We start from the raw sequence: 22,944 nt of genomic DNA on the forward strand, positions 1-22,944 counted from the left end.
CCACCCTTTTTTGTTCCAAGGACGGGTATATTCATAAAATAAATGTTGAGGACCGTTAGTCATTTTTAATGCCTTAATTTTAGGTTGCGTCTTTTTCAAACAATGGATGTGGCTGCGTTTCTTGATGGTTTACTTGGCATATTCACAACAATTTAGGCATCAGCAATGAATTGATTGACTGAGACGAATGAACGAAAAATAAGTTAAAAGACATTCACAGTGCTTAATTGACATTGTTTTAGTTGCATATTGATCGATTTTATGTTTATGTGTTGGAGGAAATAACATGACTCGTATAGCCTAAGTTATAAAATAAAAAACAACAAAAATAAAGAAAAAAAGACAAGGCTGAAACCACCTTAAGTGGGCGTGTCTATAAACTGCTGATCACAGAGCGAAGCTTGGCGTTCGTTGCGCACGATGTGGCTGCTGAGGTCTACTGTCGCAACCGGGCTGCTAGGAGGCAGAGTGTTGGCTAAAGCTATGGTAGGAAACTACAGCATTACACAAATTACAAGTGATTAGAGTAGAAGAGGACGAAACAGATTTTCTTCTAATTTATTCTCCCATAGCTATTTCTGTGTTTTTATATATATTTATAAATGCGGTGCGACAGACAAAGCACTCCGGTTAAGAGGTGTCAATTGCACATGCTATTGTTAGTTAGCATGTTCGTTTCTTAATGACATTATAGTAATTTGCTTAGCTGCTATAACCTGCTTTTTTTTTGTTAAATGAAAGACCCGGTGTTACCGTAATATGTTATCGTATTAACAAATGTGACATATGAACTGTTATTTGCGATTATCAAGTGTTTGTAAGAATCTACCACTCATCATCTGCAGGTGTATTGAGATGACCATCTAAAGTTTGACTTAGCGGGTCAGATTTCTTTATCAATGTTACATTGTTTAGACAAAGGTAGCAGAGGCATTTTTTCAGGCCGATTGAACCAGGAACTCGTAGTCTCACATGAATTGCCGGTTTGTATTTAATCAACGAGACTCAGTATTGCCAGATCGGATTGATCATTTCCAGCCAAATCACGGGCTATAAACAGCCCCTAACTTATTGCCAGAAAACTGATCTAACCATAGACTTTTGTTACTAGGCCACAATTAAAGTAGGAACCGGCAACTTGGAACCCTCAGAAACCATTTTGACATGCAATGTTTCCAAACTTAGTGCCAATAACAGCACCAACAATAAGGCGAATTTACACCTAAATGCGTCATGTTTAATATGAATAACTTAATGTGAATAAAAGGAAACACACACACACACACACACACACACACACACACACACACACACACACACACACACACACACACACACACACACACAGAAAAGCATGTGAATCACATTTTTGGTCTTTCAGATTTTTGGTTGATTCTGAAGAACATTATTAACATTTTTCGAAAAAAGGAAGGATAATATTGCATTTCCCTAACATTGTGTGGTGTGTGTCTCCTTTCCTCCTTGCAGTGTGCCCAGGCTGTAGACTGGGAGAGCGCCAAGTCCATCTATGAGTTCAGAGCCACGGACATCGACGGCAACGAAGTGTCCCTTGAAAAATACAAGTGAGGCACAGCTCTATCAACGTGCCCGTTTTCCTGTTATCAAACCATCCACATCTGCTTAGTTATTCTTAGTTATTCTGCTTAGTCATTATTCACCATCAATGGGGTACTTGTGAGTCATACTTGAGTAAAACTACAGATTGCTTGGTTGCAAGTGACATTGATAGACGTTGAAGTCATCTGTAATAAAAGTACATGAGTAAAAGTCTTAGTGTAGCTCAAATAAAAATAACTCAACTATTTGACAAAAGGAGGAGGATCAAAGGATCAAAATGTCACATAGAAACAGCAGTCTTTGGGCAGGACCAAAAGGCATCGCGCCCGTAAACATAAGCTGTTGATATTGGCCAAATTTGCCTTACCCCAATGTCATCTGCTGTCTGTGTTTGTTTTTGTCTCTCACCAGGGGTTGTGTTTGTATTATTACCAATGTAGCCTCTAAATGAGGAAAGACCAGGGTAAATTACACTCAGTTTGCTGAAATGCACGTCAAGTATGCTGATAAAGATTTACACATCCTGGGTTTCCCCTGCAACCAGTTTGGAGGGCAGGTATGTATTTACCTCTAAACAAAATGCTGGCCCCTGACCGTCAGATTAATGTGCATTACATATCACTGTGAACCTCACAATATTGGGCTCAAAGGGCCTTTCTGGTCCCATTAAAGTTTTTTATCTTGAGTTAGTGTTCATGTAAGGTTTTTCTTGTCCTGAGTCACTGGAGAAGTAAGCAGTGTGTCATAGGTTACATTATCTGTTAACGTTGGACTTTGACACAAGTTATTTTTACAAGACGTCTACAACTATCTGTATTGTATAAAAAAATAGTCAGCCGTTTACCTTTTGGTCGTAGTTAAATTTATGCTTAATTCCACCCTAGTTTCTTCTAGTTATTCAACCTAGGATAAACATGCACTTGTAAAAGACGGTTGCAAAACATAGTTTTGTTTGTTTTGTTTGTTTCTCTTCCGTAATCAGATGATTTTCATTTACTGCATCTCATTATCTCATGATTACAATTTGTGCTTGTGTCTGCGTACAATTGCAGGAGCCAGGCACTGACGCAGAGATCAAGGAGTTTGCCAAAGGTTTCGATGCCAAGTTTGACCTCTTCAGTAAGATCGAGGTTAACGGAGACGGCGCCCACCCTCTGTGGAAGTGGATGAAGGCCCAGCCCAAAGGCAAAGGACTACTGGGGAAGTGGGTGATGCTTGTCCACCTCATGTTGTGAAGTTGTACCTTACCCACCCATGCTTTTGACGCAATAGGACTTTAACTGTACAGCAACTAAATAAGTGATGGTTTCCAGACCTACTAAAATATGATGAAGATATAATATTATTCCACATTGCTTTTGTTGCCATTACTAACCAGCTGATCGCATATTTGTTCTATTCCCCCCCCCCCAAAACAGTGGCATCAAATGGAATTTCACCAAGGTAACGACCCCTCTGAAAAATGTGTAAATTCATTTGAGTGATCTATATGTTGACTTTGTCATCATGATTATGAATATTATTACGACGCTTGCCTTTCTAATGTACATGGTTCTTGGGTTTGCGCAGTTTCTTATCAACAAAGAAGGGCAAGTGGTGAAGCGCTACGGACCAACAGATGATCCCTCTGTAAGTGTGTCTTCCAGTTTTTCTAGCACTAGAGATGTGTATAGTCTCAATGTTAGCACTCAGTCAGCCCCTCATCTAGAGGTTCCCAACCATAGACTTCAGGTGAACCACCAAGCAGTAATCAAGACCTTTCGCTGACCATCTCCATATGCAAACGGTGACAATTAGATAAATACACACATCTGTGACTGAGGAAAGAGGGCAAGCCCCCCTTTAAACACAATGATTACTGTAAGAAGGCCTTGGCCAGTTGGAAACCTTGGAAAGAAATGTCAGCAACAAAGAAGGTGCTCCCAGTGTGTTTACTAAAACGCCATGATGGCATGCACACGCGATAATATTTTCAAAATACCTGCAAGCCCATAATATTGACAAGCACACTGCGATAATACTTTTCGAAATACATGCAAGCCCATAATACAATAATTACTGAATTATTATATCTTAAATTATGAATATAAATATTTGTATTGTGAAGACTACAATCCCAGTTACCAACGGAAGTACCCTCACATAACACTAATGGTGAGCCCGGTCTCTTGTTCTAGTACGAGAGGCATTTCTCATTTCACTAGTACCGTTCAGTACATCTAAAGCCTAGTCAGGCTTTCTAGTACTGGAAGTACTTTTAGTTTCAGTGGTACCATCCAGGCAGTACACCATAGGGCCTAGTCAGTAACGCAGCTGTCACAGCATGGATCTGAATCCCATTATTACTTGATGTTTGTTTACTGTTGTCTTATCCTGAAACCGCGCCCTGTTCCAGCTTACCTAAAAAAGGTTTGTCGGACGTGTCTAGACAGGCTGAACGTTGGTATATCTCTTAAGGATGCAGCACACTGTGGTCACCGTAAAGGCTTGCCTACACAGAGTGTTTCTGGTCTCTCTCTTATAAAAGGGTCATTGGTACATTATTATTAATGGTTGCTAAGTGAGGAATATTAAACAAACTGACATTTTCCAGAAATAAGATGAAGGATTACTCATCCTAGCAAGTGAAGGCGGGCTTGCACTGGGTCCTTACTTAGAGTAATTAGAGGATTTAGTTATACTGGAGTTTTACTTTTTACTCCTAGTGTAAAATACTGTATGACTTTTGGTGGAGGAGGAGGAATATGATGGAGTAGGTGTGTTATGGAGACGTGAAATAGGCTCTCACTATCTGTTTTTGATTAATAATTTGAAAAAAGATAAAAAATGAATAAGAAAAAATAGAAATGTAGAGTTTTTAAAAGAATAATAATCGTTCAAAATCACAAACTACAACAGGGAAGAGCAGAGAGATGAAACCTAAAACAAACTCATTCTGCTCATTTGTCATTTATTCATTATCTAAGCTTGCATGCATATGTCGTACATGTTTGCATGTTAGCCAGCAGACCCACGTTTCTATCTCAACGGGTATGAACTAATACCGCATACTAATCCTGATTATGCCCTTTGTAAAGGCTATTCCACTTTAATGAAAGAAACACCAGTGGGATCTCACTTAACAATCAACGCTTGCTGCCTGAAATGTGATGAATAACCACGGTGAATAGCAGAGGATTTGTATGTGTAACACGGCTCTCTGTCCTGCTCTTTCTACAGACTGTAGAGAAAGACCTGTCCAAGTTCATGTAGTCCTGTAGATGGTGAACGACCCTCCTCCACCATGGACTGCTGGGGGTTCTTCTGGCACGTCTGGACCAATGACGGCCTGTCTGTAAACCCAGTCCCTGGGTAGGGCAGGTCTGATGAACGTGAGCGTGCAACTCATTAACAGAACCCGCCCACAAGAGTCCCCGTATTACCATGGAAGAGGAAGTGATCACCCAGTCGAGTGAATCCAGTCGTCTGCCACAGAGAGCGGCCCGCTCCACACCCGTCAAGGGATGCACAAGCCACATTTTCTTTATCTTTATTTGTCATCTCATGCACTGAATTATTATTTTCCCTATCACTGGGTCCTATAAAGTACGCATCAATGTGTATTTATTAGTGTTAAAATAAACATCTGCACTTAACCGTGTCAAAGGCCCTTCGTGATTTGAACGACACTAGCCACACACAAGATGGCGCTGTGGCTGCAGCGACTTATATCCGTGCGCAAAAGAGATGCACAGCCGCGGGCCAAATCTAACACCGTCCGCAGCAGTACGTGGATGAAGCTTGTCAATGGATGTGTTGGCCTGGATGGTAGTCCATCTACGCGAAATGCTAACGTGTAGTCATGTAGCCTAGTTTATTATCATGATTTTTTTTTTATAATTGGTATTGAAGCAAATAGGGCGTAGATCCGTGATGTGAACTCATCCCAGCACATTCCGTCGTATCCTAACCAGAGAGGAAGGTCAAGTCTGCCTTTCGCCAGGAACCGGAGATGGACGAAAAGACTGCAGAAATGCGGGATGCAAGGAGGTCTAGCGAGACCGCTACGAGTTTGTCCCTACAGCTGGACTTGGAAAACGGTATAAAGCAACGCTTACATTGTGTTCATTAGGATAAGTGTGTGGGTGTGTTTCTGTGCGTTAGGCGCTGTAAGGTCTGCCCGGTTCCAGTGTTCATCGCGGACACTTTGGTCGAATATAAGCATTAAGAACGGGATATAATTATTTTGATCGCTCGTTGGTGTCGCTATGTCGGGCCAGTATAAAACGCGTAGGCCTCAGTGGGTCTGGAGCATCGGCGACACTTGCTATGCACGCGCACACTTCCATGTGCATACTAATGCACAAATGTTGACATGCATCGTGCATTGAGCATGCATCATGTCCTCTGAAAGAGGAAAGCGCACCCGGTGAAACCGTATCCGATTATTAATAATGGATAGATTATTCATCGATAACAGCAATGCAATTGAAGTAGGCTAGCCTACTGACCCTGTTGTGAAAGACTAACGGGTTCTGCGGCTCACAGTTTGCACAATTCGATACCCAAAATCAACCGAATGATCTGCCACAGTCAGAGTGAATATCAGCCATGTTGTGATTATTTCAATATAAAAAAGAGATCTATAGACTGAAGGCTGCGGAGGTTTTTCAAGGAGTAATCATATTGGCAAACCACTCTCATAAAATTTGTCAAGGGGAACTTGCTGCTCTTAAAATATCCATGTTTATGTGTTATGTGTGTGTGTTCGTAGGTCCTGCATAGACATTGGACTGCACATTAACTTCTGTAATAATCAGCTTATCATACACAACATCTGCTGCGCTATGCTAGCCACTCCCCACACTCACACACGCCACATTTGTCAGTCTGAATCTAAAAGGATCTTGTATAATCTATGATGATACAAAGGCTTTGTGGTATTAACCAACTCTGAGCAAAGCAGAGGTTTCATTTGTTTCCTGACCATCATGGAGTTGTTCAGGAGACATATTTTCTAAACTATACTATCCACCCAAACATTTTGAAGCATGACATTACTTTATGAATACAGTTAACTGTAGCTTTTATTTGGGATTTGTTTGGAAACTAAAAGCCTATCCAATATGGGCGTACAGTGAATTAGCAGTACATTCACCTTTATTGGTAGAGAGTTCACAATAGTTTCACCATAATAGGCGGTGGAACAATAGTGAAACACATGCATGAAACTGTGTTTATGTCTCCTCAGGGCTTACACTCTGCAACAGGCCGCCATTTTATCTGCTGACAGGCAGAGGAGAGTATAATCCTCTTTCCCTAGAACAAACACACACACACACACGCACAGACATCATCCCCTCCCTTCTAGAATGACCACTGTAATGTGATTTCAGCTCAAGCATCAGATCCAAAATGATTGTATAGCTGTGGAAACCATGGCAAACGAAGAAGCTACATGACTCAAAGCAGTCTGCTCTTCTGCTCTAACCTGGGCCCTAATGACCATCGGTGTGGCTGGCCTGTGTTGCTCTATGCTGTTGTTTTTCCTGGTCTGCTACGTCACACCGATCTGTCAGAAGTCACATGGTGTTGTGTCAGTTTGACAAGAAACCCTTGTACAATTGAGTAATCTTATTTGGCATATAGATGGATAATCCTCCCATGGCTAGTTAGTGACTATTCACTCATTCACTGAAACTGTTCTCTGCTAAAACTAAAAATAGTACAGCAAATAAATAACGTCACGTAAGAGAAACCAGGGATTATTTCAGAAGAAAAACGGTATTGGCTTGTAAAACTGGTATTCTTACAACATAAACACTCATTACTCTCTTACTGCCTCCCACGCTCTCCTGGTCTTTGTAGGGGACGATGCTCCTTAATCCTCATTTCTGATTGGCTGTGGATGGTATACAAAGACATCAACCAATGGCAGCATGTCCAGATTAAAGAGGAAGCCAATCCTATAGGTTACCTGATTAAAGCAGATCTGGGCCCCCAGGAATAGAAAACACTTGCTGTAGACACAGCATGTTTCAAGAAATGCTCTTTTTTCTGGTACATTTACTGGACATACCTACTGGAAACCTCAGAGATTGGGTTGACCTTTAACGTTTTACTTTACTTCTGGTAAGCGATGATTGTAGCCATATAGCATAGGCTAAATACGTACCTATTATTCAGTAAGAACTAGGAGTAATGATTTCCTATTATGTATAGTATTGCAAAACAATATCTCTTTTACATATAGTGCAGTGATGTTAAATGTGCACCTTATGTCAGTTGCTTGGGCATTATTATCAGAGATATATTATGTGAACTATTACGATGGGAACAGGCAGGATAACTTACACTTATAGTTGATGCAGCTGCCAACTAACCAACTAACTATCTTGCCAACTATTTTATTCAGCAGTGAAGTTGTTCATATTTAAGTATGTATCTGCAGAATAAATGTAATAAGGGATACTTTTAGCAGGAAGGTTCGGTCAGGAAATGTATTGCTTCTCCATTTTGCAAATTTAATCGGGGTTAAAGCCAACAACAATCTGGATGTGCATGTGTTGTTGTTAATACAATGATCTGTTATATTAGTACTATCTCTTGTCTTTGATCTATTGTCAATACAAGGATCAAATGGATCGTCTCTTCCAATGCAAGCTAAATAAAATACAGCGTCCTTGAGTAACTTTCAGTGGTTTTCAATTACCCCTTGTAATCCTGTGACCCCCTCCTTCCTGTGCGTCCACAGATCCAGCCAAGAGGGCTTCTGTATCAGAGGTGAGAGGATTTGATTTAGCTCCTTCCGTGTACGTGGATGTATTGATTGACTGATTCCATTTACTGTATCTCTGTCTTCCTCTTCTCACTCTGTCTTTGTGGTCATATCATCTGTTTTATCCGTTCCCATCCATGCAGCGGTGTGTTTACAATTAGTTCATAAAAAAAAGAATTAACGAGTTGGAACGAGTTACATGTTTACCTACTCTTTCATTCTCGCTCAATCTCACTCTGTCCCTTTGTCTTTTTGTCACTCTTTCACTCTCTCTCTCGCGCTCTCTCTCTGTCTCACTCTCACTCTCACTCTCACTCTCTCGCTCTCTATCAGATGCCGTCCCCTTTTGGAGCAACGCACGAGAAGAAGATTGGCCACAGGAGAGTGGATGCCTCTGGGGAGACAACATACAAGAAGGTATGTGTTCTGTCTCTCTCTTCTCTAGAGAGAGCGAGGGTTTGATATCAGTAGGTTGCAACCTGTGTAGGCACAGGGACATAGCACCAAGTTATGGACCCTGTGCACAAGCTATGTTTTAGGGGCCGCTCTCATTTTCTTTCGTCACACATTTGAACATATAAACATCCCAACATATAACTCCTAGTATTAGGATAACAACTAGGTAACCAGAATGAAACATTTAAACCAGTCATACCCAAATCTGTGATGCTTGGAAACCAAATGATCACTGCGTAATAGTACTTGTATGAGGTCTTGCCTTGGAGTATAAATATCCTGTGGAGATAACAATGCTTGCTTTATATTTATGTATTTGTCATTCTCCAAGAATGACAAACAGTTAAGAAGAAAATATAGTTTAGTATATGTTGGTTTAGGTAGAGTCTTCAAATAAAAAATGAAATCCAATGCAAACTAATACAAAAAGTACAATTAAAATGTAATGACTGAGCAGGAGAATGACACCCAGCCAAACCATCGTAATTGCACCATGCGGACACAACATGTTGATAAAGACTGATTGAGTTCTGATTGAAAGCAATTTACCTATTTTTACCTTTTTAATGGCCCTCCCTACACTTGGGCCCAGGGTAGTCAGTCCCACTTTCCCCCACTAAGTCACTCCTATGGAGGCAACTTGCTCAAAGGTATGCAGAGCACTCTCCAGGGCAGCTGGGGTTTGGTGCATTGCTGTGTTTATACTCAACGTTTTACTGCAACATTAATCGAAATTACAAGCAATTCGTCATCTGCAGATAACTGCAGTTTCAGCCCGGATGCCTGCCCGTATTAAGGCTTCCTGGTGCCCCTGGAGTCTAACCAGCGACACAAGTACCTACCCACCCCCACCCCCACCTCCAGCCGATAGCACACAAACCATACCTATCCACAGGGTGTTTTGGACCCTGAGTGTACTACTTTCTTACTGCATTTAAGTATTATTTCTGAGAATATGTAATTTACTGGATGTTTTTTTTATGCATACTTTACTCCATAGGTAACTAGTCAGTTGTAAGTAAACCACTCGGCTTCATATCACGGCTAACTTGCCAAAGCAATTATGCATATGTTGTTGATGTGAAATTAAGTTAATACCTTAAAACAATGAAGAAAGATTGTTTTAGCTTTTGTTGTCCTAAATGAAATATCATCACTAATCGCAGCATGTGTATTTTTCTGAATCATAAGAAAGTTTATACTTTTTCTTTTGGTTCTCAAGTAAGATGTATAGGCTAACATCTGCTAGAATAATCAGAATCGTTGAAAATGAGCTTGTGTCTTTCATCCAGTAGCTGGCCACATGGACACCATGTTTCTGACTACGCATAGTGTAGCTATATATTTTCATTGCAATTATAGCTAACCAACCAATGAAATCTGACATTAAAAAAAGCTATCCAAACTCATAGCACCGCAAAACAGAGTACATCTAGGACTTAGCCTGGTAGGTCACTGAAACGCATCGTGGGACAAGAAGTTCAACTCCACCAGGTGTGAGTGGATAAGCCCCTACAAGCCCTTTGAACCCAATAGTTCTGCAGGCCATCCAAGGTATCAAGCATTATCACTGACTATTAATCATCGCATAGAAATTAATTAACTATTCTCAACCACAATGCTCTATTCGCAGATTCTATTTTGGTCAGAATCAGAATCAGAATGTAATTTTATTACATTCTTATTGCACAAGTACACAGGAGTAAAATGATTATGCTTGATCCCTCAACACACACATAGCAGCAACAATACAATATAAAGCAAATAGATATTTCTAAAAATAAGTAACAGAAATGTAAACAGAAATGTAAAGTGATCAAGTGGTAATGGTACCAGCCATGGTTGATTGTAGTGCAAAATACATTGCAGTGCACAAATATTGTGCAATTACAGTATGTAATTGAATGCAGTAAATATGAGATATAAATAGTGTCTTGTTTTACCATACGTTGGGTTGGTATGATGGTAGTGGATTCCTCCAGGAGCCTAACTCCTTGGGGGAAAAATGGTTCCTCATCCTCTGGGTTTTGGCCCCGAGGCTTCGGTACCATCTCCCCGACGGCAGGAGCTCAAAGAGTTTGTGGTTGGGGTGGCTGGGCTCCCTGATGATTCTGTGGGCCTTCTTGACACACCGGGCCTTGTACGTGTCCTGGATGGAGGGAAGCTCACATCCGCTGGTCCTTTCAGCTGTCCGCACTGCCCTTTGCAGCGCTTTGCAGCATTGAGCAGTGCAGTTCCCCTACCAGGCTGTGATGCATCCTGTTAAGATGCTCTCCGTTGTGCCTCTGAAGAAGGCCCCCCAGGATCTTGGGCCCCATGCCAAACCTTTTCAGCCAGCGACAGAAGTGGTCACACAGATGCACAACGTAGCTCAGTGACATACCGATACTCTGGTGGATTGTTTGCTGTGCTGTCCTCACCGCCGCGGCCCCCCTGCTCCGTGTCCACAGACCACGTCGTCGGCCCTGAAGGGGGCCATCCAGCTGGGCATCGGCTACACCGTGGGGAACCTGAGCTCCAAGCCCGAGAGGGACGTGCTGATGCAGGACTTCTATGTGGTCGAGAGCATTTTCTTTCCCAGGTGTGTGTCTGAGATGCTGTGTGTTTCCCATGTCTACCTTCCCTCGGTCTCCCTCCAACCCTGTGCCTCTTGTCTCTGCAGTGAGGGCAGCAACCTGACCCCAGCACATCACTACCCGGACTTCAGGTTCAAAACCTACGCCCCTGTGGCCTTCCGCTACTTCAGAGAGCTCTTTGGGATCCGACCCGATGACTACCTGGTACAATATATATTTTGTTTTCCTTCTAAGTTGTTTTATTATTTTTTTTCCTAATGCAGGCCATGGAGATAGACCATGCCATGGTCCGCACGCCCTAGCTCTACCTTAAGCATGACACTTGAAAATGTCATGGTTTGAGTAGACCCACGCATTACATCTGGTTTGCATTATTGCTTGTTAGTTTGTGTAGCAAGGTTTGGCAAACACATTATAATTTGAATGTATTCATGATTGTTGTAATGCACCAATGGTCGTTGGTGATGTTATTAGGAATAACAACATGCAACTTACTACACACAAACACACGCACAACACACAAATAGCAAAAAGGCTAACCAAGAATGTTAAGTATGAAAGTAATGAATATCCAGCATGTATTCGAGAGCGAGCGCCACACTCGGCGCCTCAAGACAGTTGAATGCCACCTGTGGTATATGAAGATTAGCGAGGGTAGAAAAACTCAAGTTAGTGGGCGTGGATGAGTGCATGTGTCTGTGTGTTTGCATGTGTGAACAGGCGTGTGTTTAAGGGTTCTATGGTGTTGCAATGGTTCCTCTCATCTCATCGTGTGTCCCTGCGTGTTTGGTTGTCTCCAGTATTCCCTGTGCAACGAGCCGCTGATTGAGCTGTCCAATCCGGGCGCTAGCGGATCCATATTCTACGTAACCCGCGACGACGAGTTCATCATCAAAACAGTGCAACACAAAGAGGCTGAGTTCCTGCAGAAACTACTTCCTGGATACTACATGGTAAGATGGAGAAGTGTATTTCAGTCCCAGTCATAATGTTCTGGACTTGATCCCAAATTTATGCTGCCTCTATGCATCCTTGAGCTAGACGCCAAAGTCCTGCCTGCTCTTTAAGGACAAACTGTATATCTAATTGGCAGTGGATTAGTCAATCAAGTGTGCATATAATGTTGCTGGAGAGGAGGAGGGGGCTGGCAGGAAGAGGTCTGTGTAGATTTCAGTGTTTGTGGGTTTGTGGACTTATGAAAGCAAGAAGGTGGATGATCCTGATCCTCATTATCCTGACCAATGACGGAGAGCCATGGGGCAGGGTTGTACCTGGCTCTGACCCTGGCTAAGCGCCCTTTAACCTGCTAAGCATGTGCTGCAGTGGCACGCAAGCAGGCCTGAGTGATAGTCCTCCTGCAGAGAGCTCCCGCGCGGTCTGCAGGTGGAGGGCTTGGGCCCTCACACCCTCATCTGAGGGCCTGTCAGGACTGGAGACATTGCAGCGGGCCTTGTTGTTGAGCTGAATTCATGGGGATTCTTCACCTGAAGATGACTTTTTTATTTCTTCTTATTTTAATGAAAACATGTAAACCTGCTTAACTCCTCTTTTTAAATTCTTTCAGCTACTCTGCACTCTGCCCAGTTAGTTCGCTACAACATTGTGGGAGCAGCACTTTTAATGACTTTCAATGACTTATTAATTGATTGTATGAATTGATTGTTCCCTGCCTCACTTGTAAGTGGCCTTGGGGCCTTACTGCAGTAAGACAAAGGGCTTCATGCAAATGTGTAATTACAACAACGGAGGTCATTATTATTTATGCTGGCCTCGATCCTCTCAGCAGCACGATTCCCTCTGATAGCATTAATTCCCCACGTACTGAATTAAATAGTTGTAAAGGAGTTTGTGACATTATCCTAAGCGCACCGCCTACTTTCCCCTCCCTCCCCGGCCCACTCCAGAACCTGAACCAGAACCCGCGGACGCTGCTGCCCAAGTTCTTCGGCCTGTACTGCGTCCAGTCGGGGGGCAAGAACATCCGCATCACGGTGATGAACAACGTGCTGCCGCGCGCCGTGCACATGCACCTCAAGTTCGACCTGAAGGGCTCCACCTACAAGCGGCGCGCCTCCAAGAAGGAGCGGGAGAAGTCGAAGCCCACCTTCAAGGACCTGGACTTCCTGTCGGACGTGCCCGACGGCCTCACCCTGGACCAGGAGACCTTCGGGGCCCTGGTGAAGACGCTGCAGAGGGACTGTCTGGTGAGAAAGGAGAGGGAGAGGTTGATGGTTCAAACCCAAATGTCCGCGGTCTGAACTCCAGGCGTCCTTCAGTATGAATCTAAAAATACATAAACGCATGAAAAAAATCACTAAATTGCTTTGGATAAAAAGCGTAGACTTCAGTAGATTACAGTAAACTGTAAATTATGCAACAGAAAATAAAGAGGAAGGAGAGAGGTTCAAGATCGGGAATGTTTTGCTCAACCTTGATTTCTTTCTTGTTTTCACGTTTTTCTTGCTTGATTCTCTCTTTAGGTTCTGGAGAGCTTCAAGATCATGGACTACAGTCTGCTGCTGGGGGTCCACAACAAGACCCTGGCCGAGAAGGAGCGGCAGTCCCAGGGCTCTCCAGCTGGGGGCGACGAGATGCGGCCGGCGGCCCAGAGAGCGCTGTACTCCACCGCCATGGAGTCCATCCAGGGGGGGTCCAGCTGTAGGGACACCCTGGACCACGCTGACACGTAGGGAACAACCGCATGACCTAATGAGGCTGCACACACAGAAGGACGCGCGCGCGCACACACACACACACACACACACACACACAAACACACACATACACTGATGCAGAGTTCATCTCGACTCTGCATAGAAACCAATGCACAGCCACCATTGAATGTTGTACGTCCTGGCTCTTGTACATTGCACTTATTCAAGGTACTTAATTGTGTAGCATCTACAGTAGCTGCTATCGTTGCTTTACACGGGGAATGGGTTAGCCTAGCGATTGTAATACTTGCACTTGGTTCTATGAACATCTTTACTGTACCGACAGTGATATATTGTTATTCTTATGACAAATGTACTTATTGTAACAAATGCACTTATTGTAAGTCGCTTTGGATAAAAGCGTCTGCTAAATGCCCTAAATGTTAATGTAAATGTAATGCTCATATACACACTGATGCTGACCATGCACATTTCAATGATGTCGATGGTGTGGAACTCATCCCCTTTCATCTAGATAGATAGACAGACAGACAGTCAGACATACAGATATATTTTTCTATATATAGACAAACAGATGGCAGATATTTATATATATATAGATAGATAGATAGATAGATAGATAGATAGATGGATAGATAGATAGATAGATAGATAGATAGATAGATAGATAGATAGAAAGACAGATCATAGATAGATTGATTGACGGATAGCTAGATACATCAATCGATTGATTGATTATTATTATTTTTTTGGAATCTGTCCAGAATGGGGGGCATCCCAGCCGTTGGGTGTAAGGGAGAGCGCCTCCTGCTGTTCATCGGCATCATTGACATCCTGCAGTCCTACAGGTAGGCATCACGTATCCCTGGCTCCGCTGGCCGGGTCAGACGCCTTCTGGCCTGCCAGCACCCAGCACTTCAATCACCTCCCCCTGGCTCTGATCACCTGCTAGCTGCCCTTCTAAAGGATCAAGGATTGATTTGCATCACTTTCATGAATCCACCTCCACAGCCATTGTGGTTCATCCAGATGTTAGATTAAACGTGGGACAGGCCACAATGCAAAATCAGAAACCACATCTGCAACTGATAAACCACCAGCCAATTAAAAGGCTTGAAACATAATCTGCTGTTTGTTTTTAACGCTGCCAGGATGATTAAGAAACTGGAACACTCATGGAAGTCCCTTATTCATGACGGGGTAAGCAGATATTTAATCTTTCATGCTTGGATGGATTTGTTTGGGCATTAATGTAAACCGATACCTAATTGAGTCAGTGCACAAAGTGTATCTGCTTCAAACCACTTTGTCCTAATGCATATTTACAATGTCACGGCGGTCAAAAGGAATATTTGTGGGAAAGAATATAATTCATAGATAGATAATATCTGATACATTGCTGCTGTATGTTGTGTATACGTATTATTGTGATATTTTATATCTCACTCTTACTGTGTGTGTGTGTGTGTTTGCTTTTGAATGCGTGTGTTTATTTGTGTGTGTGCTTGTGTTTGAATGTCTATGTGTGTGTGCGTGTGTGTGTGTGTGTTTTTGTGTCTATGTAAGTGTGTCTGTGTGTGTGTGTGTGTTTGCGTGTCTATATGTGTGTGTGTTTGGGTATCTATGTATGTGTGTGTGTGTGTGGATGTGTGTGTGTTTGTGTATATATGTGTGTGTGTGTGTATATATGTGTGTGTGTGAGTGTTTGCGTGTCTATATGCCTGTGTGTGCGCGTGGTTGTCCGTGTGTGTGTGTGTTTGAGTGTCTATGTATGTATGTGTGTGTGTGTGTGTGTGTGTGTGTGTGTGTGTGTGTGTTTGAGTGTCTATGTATGTATGTGTGTGTGTGGATGTGTGTGTGTTTGCATGTGGATGTGTGTGTGTGTGTGTGTGTGTGTGTGTGTGTGTGTGTCCATCACAGGACACAGTGTCGGTCCACAGACCTGGGTTCTATGCCGAGAGGTTCTACAGGTTCTGCAGTGCCACCGTGTTCAGGAAAGGCTGCTGTGAGTACTGACTGAACACGATATGACCTCTCGCTCCGGCTACAGCCTGTATGGAAGTCATGTTTCCACATGGAAACAATTTGGATGTTATACGAGTGTTTCCATTCATTTCCTCAAGATTTGTTTTAGAACAAAAACACAAATCACCATTTTGGATATCAAATCATAGCCACGCTACCTATGGTTCTTTAGTGTTGGTATGCGTCATTACTTCGACGTTTGTTTCTGTTTAACTGAACACCTGACTGCATAGAAAAACCCTTCCCTTTTCATAACAAATGAATTGTGATTGATACACTTGCTAAAACACTGTAACGGTCCTTGTGTTTCTGCAGCGCTGCGGCCCTCTCCGTCTAAGAGGGGCCGCGGGCCCCTGGGGAGGACTCTGGGACAGAGGCCCTCAGTGTGCGAGGACAACCAGGAGCACCAGGAGAACCTGGAGAACCTGCGGGGCTCCAACTTCCCCCTGCTAGGAGTCGATGGTAGGACACCGCCCCCCCCCCGCTGGATCCATGGAAGGATGGAAGGATGGAAGGATGGCTGGAAGGATGGAAGGATGGATGGAAGGAAGGATGGACGGATGGAAGGAAGGAAGGATGGAAGGATGGATGGAAGGATGGAAGGAAGGAAGGATGGAAGGATGGATGGAAGGATGGAAGGAAGGATGGAAGGAAGGATGGAAGGATGGATGGAAGGATGGAACGATGGATGGAAGGATGGATGAAGGATGGATGGAAGGAAGGATGAAGGATGGATGAAAGACGGATGGAAGGAAGGAAGGAAGGAAGGAAGGAAGGAAGGAAGGAAGGAAGGAAGGAAGGAATCTCACATCTTCTGTCGCCGACCAGGACTTTATCCCTCGTTTTCAAAATGTAGCACTTTGCTTATTTGCTTGGATTGATTGGATTGATGGATTGATTGGATTGATGGATTGATTGGATTGATGGATTGAAAGGACTTGCATGATTTTTGCAATTTCTGGGTAGCATCTGCATGGTTGAATGCACTTATTGTAGGTGACTTTGGATACAAGTTGGAGCTTAATCAATGTAATGAAATGTTATGGAAGGAAAGAAGGATGGGTAGATTGATGGATAGATAGATGAAATATGGCAGAATGGATGAATGGATATAGATACTGGTAATCACTGGTTCCCAAAGTGGGAAAAGACTGATCCCAGACTGTGATAAAACATAGCACAGGTGAAAGAAACATTTAGAAATGTGTTGCACGCAAGAGCTGTAAATAAATACAGCACTTGTTTCGACAAAGGCTAAAGACCTGACCAAAGAAAAGTTTTGTGAACCACTGCTGTAGATTAATAAACAGACAGACAGGCCCAGACAGATTCTCTTCCCCCCGTATCTCTAGACAGAGGGATGCACGGATACAAAGATGGAGAGGTTGACCTCCAATATGCTTTGATATCCCCTCTGCACCTTTCCCCTCTCCAGGCAGGGCGCCGCACTTCAAACCTCCGTCCTTTGAGGACGCCACCACGGCCTCCATCGCCACCACCCTCTCCTCCAACAACTCTCTGCCCACCACCCCCTTCGACACCCCGGAGCACCCCCGCTGTCGCCGACAGATGCCCTCCCCCAGCGTAGGCCGGTGAGCAGGGGGAAACACCTTCCGGAGGGCATGCGTGTTCCTGTCTGGGGACCCGAGGTCCATCGGTGAGGACGGCGCATTGTGTCCCTTGTTTGCACTTGTTGCCGTGGTGACCAGGTGTTGTACTTCCAGGTGTCAACAGGAAGTAGTCGAGGTGCACAAGGAGAAGCAGCAGACCATCACTGTGGAGGTGGAGCTCAGGTGAGACGTGCGAGACACGCATGTGCACACACACACACACACACACACACACACACACACACACACGCACACACGCGTGCACTAATGTGTGTGACTCGATCTCCATAACTTGGTTATACATTTTTGAGGTTTGCGAAAAAGTAACAGGACCTCGTCTCGTGTCGTGTGCTTCTTCAGCAAAGTCCCAAACAGCACGGAGCTCACACAGATGACAGAGAGGACCTCGCCCGACCCCCCCCTCGTCCCCACCCAGAGGCCCTCCCCCCCTCTCCCCCCCACCCAGAGGCCCTCCCCCCCTCTCCCCCCCACCCAGAGGCCCTCCCCCCCTCTCACTCCCAAACATAGGCCCCCTTCGCCTCCCCCCCGCTGCTTCAGTCCATCCCCAACGCGCTTCTCCCCCTCCCCCTCAACACCCCCGTCTCCCTCCTCCACCGCCAGCCCCCCCCTCCCTGCTCCTAAACCTGCTCCCCCCTCAACCAAAGCCCCTCCCCCAGCTCCTTCTCCCCCTGCCCCTCCTGCTCCTTCTACCCCTCCTCCGACAGCGCTCCGCCCTGCGGTCGCCCAGGGCTCCTCCCTCCCCCCGGCCTCCGCCTTCACCCCCATCCGCCCTGCCGCCGACCTGGCCGGGCCTCGCTCCTCCACCCTCGCCGCCTCCTCCTTCTCCTCCGCCACGCCTCCCCCCTCCCTGCCGGCGAGCCCCCAGGTGCCCCACCAGGTGCGGCACGCGCCGTCCAATCAGCTCTCGGTGTCCAGCAGCCACAACTCGTTGGAGGGGGAGGTGCCGGTCTCCGACATCTACTTTGTAAGTCCCTCCCCTTTTGTAAGCCACCCCCACCACACCTGATGATGTTGATTACAGAGGATTGTGGATGTTGGCGTCAAAACGTTGCTTTTTGTAATGGGTGACCTTACTGTTAGATGTGAGGAGTGAGTAGCTAAGCCAAGGCTAAAATCCTAAAAATAAAATAAAACTGACTTAATTGAACTGAATTGACTTTTTTTGCAAAACCTTCCCATATGCTAAGGTCAGCAAAAAACCTGAAACTATAGGTTTGACCTCAGCGTAAGTACAGAGAACCTGTGTTTATTTAATATCAGGTTTCATCCAAGTGCTCTGACGTCTGTTAACTGTGTCCCTCGCAGTGGACCAGTCAGGACAGCGTGGTAGAGTTATGAGGGTGAGGGGAGTGTGTGTGAATGTGGGTGCGTGCGTGCGTGCGCGTGTGTGTGTGTGTTTGCATGTCACCTTGGGGTGCAGTCTCTGACTGTTGGTTTGGTATATGGCTGAAGCATGTGGCAATTCAAGGCTTTTGAGTGTCTCAGTGCTTTGCTGTCCTGTACAGCATGGTGTCTTTGCACACTGCTGGTTTGCCTCTGCCTCTCATCTATCTATGGTCATATATGCACAATGCTGCGCCATTTCATCATTTCATCAATCTGTTTTAGTCTATACATCTCTCATTGTAAATCAATTCATCCTCTGATGATGTTTGTCCCCACACTGTGTGTCTCTTCTTCCCGTACCCTGTACATTCTGTCCTCACTTTGAGCATATTTATGTAACGGGTACATTACATACATATGTGTGTGTGCATCTGTGTGCCTATGTGTGTCTTTCCATTCATCAGTATGCAGATGGCCGCTACTGGGTGTACTCTCCAGTTCTTGGCCGCCGTAAGCTAAACTCTAGCTCGAGTTACAATGTAAGTCCCCACGAGGATAGTTAGCGCTAAGCATTTTTTTTTTCAAATCCAAAAATGCTGACATAGCGTCGCTTAGCGCCTGTAGCCGCCCCCGTCTTGGCTTCTCACCTGTAGACCGGCAACAGCCCGACTGTCTTGTAGTTTCGTCCAATAGAACACACAAGTTACAGCAGACCTGGCAGCTGCACAGTCTGCACTTGTAGCAAGCGGCTGCTGTCTGTCTACGGCTGGTATAATCTGGTGTAGCGGCGTGTGATTAACATCGTCTGGCCTTAGCCGAAACGGCGTCTCTCCGAGCGATTTGGGCCGGTTGTCCGTGGTTTATTAATGTGTTTACTGTATCCATGAAGTTCTCTTATCGTCTGCTCTGTCTCCCCTCCCCACCAGCAAAGTCAGGAGGACAGGAGCTGGGTGTATTCTCCCCTTCACTCCGGCTCAGAGTCCAGAAGGGACTCTGGCGGGGAGAGTGATAAAGTGAGTCATACCTAGGTTTTTGACCTCTGAAGGGAATTATGGTCGGTATTTCTCCCTTCTGATAGGGAGATGACGTATTTCTCCCTACTGATGGATGGCTGACCTAACGTTGTTGCTGTTGTGCTTTTCTTTCTTTTTTTCTTCCTTTATTTTATTCTTCTTTCTCTGTCCTTCTTTCCCGTCTTTCTTTCTTGCAGCAGTAGCAGTTGGGTTCATGTCTTCATTGAAAATGAAAATCTTGGGGCTCAAGACAAGACACTCCTAAACTCAGTTTTGGATGGACTTTTTTTAACGCTGGTATCCCAAATCACACGTGAATTCCTATATGTGCAATGCAAGTACGCAGTGACATGTTTACAAACATAGAAAAACACCTGTGCGCAGGTTTGCTGCATTATAACGCAAAATAAATACTCAATAATAATATTTTGTCATATCAAACTATTTACAGCGTAACATGACTTGAATGAAAACAAATCAGAAGAAAATAGAAACCGAGAGAGGAGAGAGAGCGATGGATACTGAACACCTGCGCCCTTGCTGGTTTTTACTTACTTATGGCTGCTCATATCAAAAAGCCATGTTCTGTGGGAGGGGCTAACCCTCAATTCTCTCATCTATTGGTTTGTGAAGCTTTCAATCAAACCGCAGCCTGTAGATGAGTCAGGGATTCGTTGTGTGTGCGTGCTGCATGGTTTTGTCTCCGTACGCTCCGTGTAAATCATGTGCGCTCATTAGGCTCTGTGACTCTGGCTATGCAATACGGACAACAGCGCTGGGGAAACGGTCTCTTGAGAGCCGTGCCTCAGCACTTTTCTACGACTTCATGCGCTCATTTGATCTATTGTTGTTCAAGCGAACAGCGTGGATTGATCTTTTTTCATGAAGCCTAAAATGTGTCGTCTTTTTTTTAAGCATGCAAATGCTGCACATGGAGTTGACGGTTGAAACGTGTTTTATATGCTACCATCTGTTGTTGACGGTGAATAGTGTGTTGATTGTTCATTTAGTACTTACTGTGTTTAATTCGTGTTCCTTTACAGTACAGCTGGTTTCTTTTTTTATTTTCGATAGTGTCTTGTGTCCAGATGGAAAACTGTGTGTTCTGACTTTGACTAGTGTTCATAATGCCTTAATCGTCAAATTATTTTCTACAAAAAAAAATGGTCTCCTGTCAGATGACTGCATTTAGATCAAATTCTATTCAGTAGTAATAATTTCACACACACACACACACACACACACACACACACACACACACCTATTTCTATATATATGTATATGCATATCTTTCTCAATCATATGCAAAAAGCTAAAGGCAGAGTGAGTGAAAAATACCAATTAAGGAGCAACTATTAGTAATATACGTATAATATGTTGGTTAATGAGGACGAAGGTTACCTATACAATTATTTTTTTGTAACGTGTGCATGTGTTTCTGTGCGTGTGTTTGCGTGCATGTGAGCATTCACATGCGTGTGAATGTGTGGTTGACATACATGTTTATTTCTGTTCCTGTTTTTGTTTTCATGTGTGTCAGCTCTGATTAGACTTCTTGTTGTGACTGACCATGGGATACTGGTATTGGCCGCATGCATGAGGGCTGCGTAAGACATAGCAATGTGAGGTTTGCATTCATCAGTATGTTCTTCAAACTGAGGCAGTGTATTGTATACAAAAAGAAACCATGCAAAGTCTACTGTTGCCACATGTGTAATGTTAACCCCCATTGGACTTCCACTGTTGGATGATCATTGCTGTAATTAATCTATATGTGTTGGGCAGTGTTTATAGCTGATCACTGTGGAAAAGAAAATGATTATTAAAAAGTATATTCTCATCAGCTCAGTGTGACTGATATATTATATTTTTAACCAGCAACAGATACTTATATCATTGATTGCTATTAATGAAATCCATAATTTCTGTTTGCATGGCAGAGTAGAAGTAAACATGGATGTATTGGGTGATAACATGAAATCTCGCATATCTACAATCTATAATGGTTAGGATGCATTTATCTTTCAGTCAAACTTGGCTTTCGAATGAAGAGTAACGCAGAATGATGCATTTGTCCGACGAGGCCACTAGATGGCGTTGTGACATAATGCTTTTGTTTCCTACCGCAATTTGATTAAAACGTTAACTTGTCTTTGACATTTCGTTGCGTATGTGTAAGCTTGTTTAGACTTGGGATTTAAAAGAAAGATGTTAAGCAGTAGCTACTATAAATGATCATCATTCAAGTCCTTTAAGCGCATAATACTCTTGGTATTTCAGAATGTCTAATGACCACGATGCTACTGGATTACGCCTACTCTTGGGTAATAAGATTTCCTTTTTTTATATATATATTTATATATATATATAATATATATAAGTGTATATATATATATTATACACTTCACATTACACATCAACACATTAAATATATGTTACACAAATAAACTGCATTTATGCCTCCTTATACCTTGTGTTTTCCATCATATATGTTGCACGTATGTCTGTGTGAATGTGTAGGAGGAGGTGTGCATTGTGCGCACATTTTAGTCATGTATGTGAATGTGTTTTTGTGGGTTTTATAATGTTTGTCTGTTTGTGTGTGTGTGTGTGTGTGTGTGTGTGTGTGTGTATGTACATTTGTGTGTGATTCAGACTTGTATGTGTTTGTCTGTAATTTTGTGTTTCTTTCAGTTGTGTGTGTTTTTGTTTGTCTTCCATTTTGTCTGTGTGTGTGTTTCAGTGTTGTATGTGTTTGTGTGTGTTTTTGTGTGACTCAGTTTAGTGGGTTTGTTTGTATGTCTTACAAACTTGCCGTAATGCATGTATGTGTGTGTGTGTGTGTGTTTGTGTTTGTATGCATGTCTGCGTGCATGTGTAGGCGTGTGTGTGTCTTCCAGTCTTTCA

General features: G+C 43.7%; 2 protein-coding genes across 2 annotated transcripts; both read left to right on the top strand.

Annotated features, from left to right (window-relative positions):
• Positions 1-405: 405 nt before the first annotated feature.
• LOC307086324 (phospholipid hydroperoxide glutathione peroxidase-like) lies at positions 406-5,212 on the top strand. Its single transcript, XM_079751489.1, has 7 exons — positions 406-486; positions 1,489-1,583; positions 1,990-2,134; positions 2,631-2,782; positions 2,997-3,021; positions 3,148-3,207; positions 4,798-5,212. Exons 1-7 carry the CDS (start codon positions 421-423, stop codon positions 4,828-4,830), a joined length of 576 nt encoding a protein of 191 aa, XP_079607615.1. The 5' UTR covers positions 406-420; the 3' UTR covers positions 4,831-5,212.
• A 285-nt stretch (positions 5,213-5,497) lies between these two features.
• Positions 5,498-20,784, top strand: LOC307085777 (phosphatidylinositol 4-phosphate 5-kinase type-1 alpha-like; the record flags this gene model as incomplete). Its single annotated transcript, XM_079750638.1, has 19 exons — positions 5,498-5,657; positions 8,312-8,340; positions 8,669-8,752; positions 11,242-11,372; positions 11,454-11,571; positions 12,168-12,320; positions 13,272-13,571; positions 13,848-14,053; positions 14,807-14,890; positions 15,194-15,242; positions 15,963-16,047; positions 16,383-16,529; positions 17,503-17,659; positions 17,792-17,860; positions 18,038-18,101; positions 18,426-18,662; positions 19,489-19,563; positions 19,951-20,037; positions 20,776-20,784. Exons 1-19 carry the CDS (start codon positions 5,570-5,572, stop codon positions 20,782-20,784), a joined length of 2,172 nt encoding a protein of 723 aa, XP_079606764.1. The 5' UTR covers positions 5,498-5,569.
• Between the last annotated feature and the right edge of the window lie 2,160 nt (positions 20,785-22,944).

Source organism: Pollachius pollachius, assembly GCF_949987615.1.
Source record: "Pollachius pollachius genome assembly, chromosome: 14".
NCBI classification, from domain to species: Eukaryota; Metazoa; Chordata; class Actinopteri; order Gadiformes; family Gadidae; genus Pollachius; species Pollachius pollachius.